Here is a 1857-nt window from a genome sequence, read left to right as displayed (position 1 = left end):
GGAAAAAGGTGAAAACATTCAGTATGTAAAAGAGAGTTGTACATTTCTTCTGGATACCATGGTATTTGAGGGGAACCTCTTATGCATTCATTATGATGTACAATGGATCCCAGAATATTCCCACAATCCAACTAAAAATGAGTCAAAGGAAGTAATATCCACTTTTGAAACATATAGAGGACTGAAACAACAGTGTGACCAAAGAAGCAGTATTCATTGGTCTGCAAGTTTAGTTTTGCTCATTTTTTCAATCTATATTTCAAAAAGATTTTCCCACAAGCTGGTATTAAGTTGTTCTGCGAAGGATCCTCCATAGAGCCCTCTTGATATCCCTGTTCCTCAGGCTGTAGATGAAGGGGTTCAGTATGGGGGTGACCACGGTGTACATCACTGAGGTTTCCATATCCTTCTTGGGAGATGGCGACAATGCTGATCCAAGGTAACCATCAATAGCTGTTCTATAAAATAAGCAAACAACTGACAGATGGGAGCCACAGGTGGAAAAGACTTTATACTTTCCAGCTGATGAGGGGACTTTCCAAACTGATGAAACAATTTTATAGTAAGAGAAAAAGATCCCTGAGATAGGGAGAAAACCAGAGATGGTGCCAACAAAATACACAATAATGGTGTTGGTGAAAGTGTCAAAACAGGCAAGTTTGAGGAGTTGAGAAGGGTGACAGAAGAAGTTTGAAATTTCCACATCCTTAAAGCAGGCAACTTGTAGGACAAGCAAATTGTGCAGCTGAGAGTCCAAAAGACTAACAAAAACAGACTCCCAAACTAAGAAGCAACAGAGGCATGGGCTCATGATGACTGGGTAGTGCAGTGGGTGACAGATGGCCACAAACCGGTCATAGGCCATCACAGTCAGAAGAGTACTATCCATACATCCAAAAAGGATCACAAAAGACATCTGCGTCAGGCAGCCCGCATAGGAGATGACTCTGCTGTGAGTCTGGATGTTCACAATCATCCTGGGGACAGTGGTGGAGATGAAGCCCATGTCAGCCAATGACAGGATGGAGAGGAAGAAGTACATGGGGGTGTGGAGGTGGGAGTCAGAGGTGACAGCCAGGATGATGAGCAGGTTCCCCAGCATGGTGACCAGGTATATGGACAGGAACAGCCCAAGGAGGAAGGGCTGCAGGTCTGGATCCTCTGAGAGTCCCAGGAGGAAGAAGTCAGAGACACTTGTTAGATTTTGTGGTTCCATGTGTGTGGACACCTTTGGAACAAGAAAAGAGGGTTGGAAGAAAGGAAACAAGCAAGTGGGCATGCAGCACGATTGCCATATTTTGAACTCAAGCAAATCCCAAAAAAGTATTGACACTTGGGGTCTTTGACTACAGAAAATTTCTCAGCATGTTCAATGCTATCTTCTTGGAAATCTTTCCTCATTTGTTTGTTATTCACCTCTACGTATACACACTTACTTTTGAAACACTCGACTGAAGGTTAACAGAGGAGCAAGAAAATTAGAAATAATAAATCTACAATCATGGTAAAAACATCTACTTCTTTAAGAAAGCAATAGAAATGCAAATCAAAACTACCATGAGATACCACCTCACACCAGTCAGAATGGCCTTCATTAATAAGTCCACAAATAACAAGTGTTATAGGGTTATGGAGAAAAGGGAACCCTCCTGCACTGTTGGTGGGAATATAAACTCGTACAGCCACTATGGAGAACAGTTTGGAGATACCTTAGAAATCTATACATAGAACTTCCATATGACCCCGCAATCCCACTCTTGGGCATATATCCAGATAAAGCTCTACTTAAAAGAGACACATGCACCGGCATGTTCATTGCAGCCCTATTCACAATAACCAGGACATGGAAACAACCCA

The 1857-nt window shown here is 42.4% G+C and overlaps 1 protein-coding gene across 1 annotated transcript; it reads right to left on the bottom strand.

The window, feature by feature from the left end:
- Window positions 1–286: 286 nt before the first annotated feature.
- LOC110259175 (olfactory receptor 7E24-like) lies at window positions 287–1216 on the bottom strand. Its single transcript, XM_021082504.1, has one exon. It carries the CDS (start codon window positions 1214–1216, stop codon window positions 287–289), a length of 930 nt encoding a protein of 309 aa, XP_020938163.1.
- Window positions 1217–1857: the final 641 nt, after the last annotated feature.

Source organism: Sus scrofa, unplaced genomic scaffold (genome assembly GCF_000003025.6).
Source record: "Sus scrofa isolate TJ Tabasco breed Duroc unplaced genomic scaffold, Sscrofa11.1 Contig958, whole genome shotgun sequence".
In the NCBI taxonomy this organism is placed as follows: Eukaryota; Metazoa; Chordata; class Mammalia; order Artiodactyla; family Suidae; genus Sus; species Sus scrofa.
The sequence above is the reverse complement of the archived record's forward strand: the minus strand, read 5'-3'. Positions and strand labels throughout refer to the sequence as shown.

What these genes read in the sequence shown, in the direction of transcription:
- LOC110259175 (XM_021082504.1), bottom strand. Translation starts at nt 1,216, where the DNA reads ATGGAACCACAAAATCTAACAAGTGTCTCTGACTTCTTCCTCCTGGGA.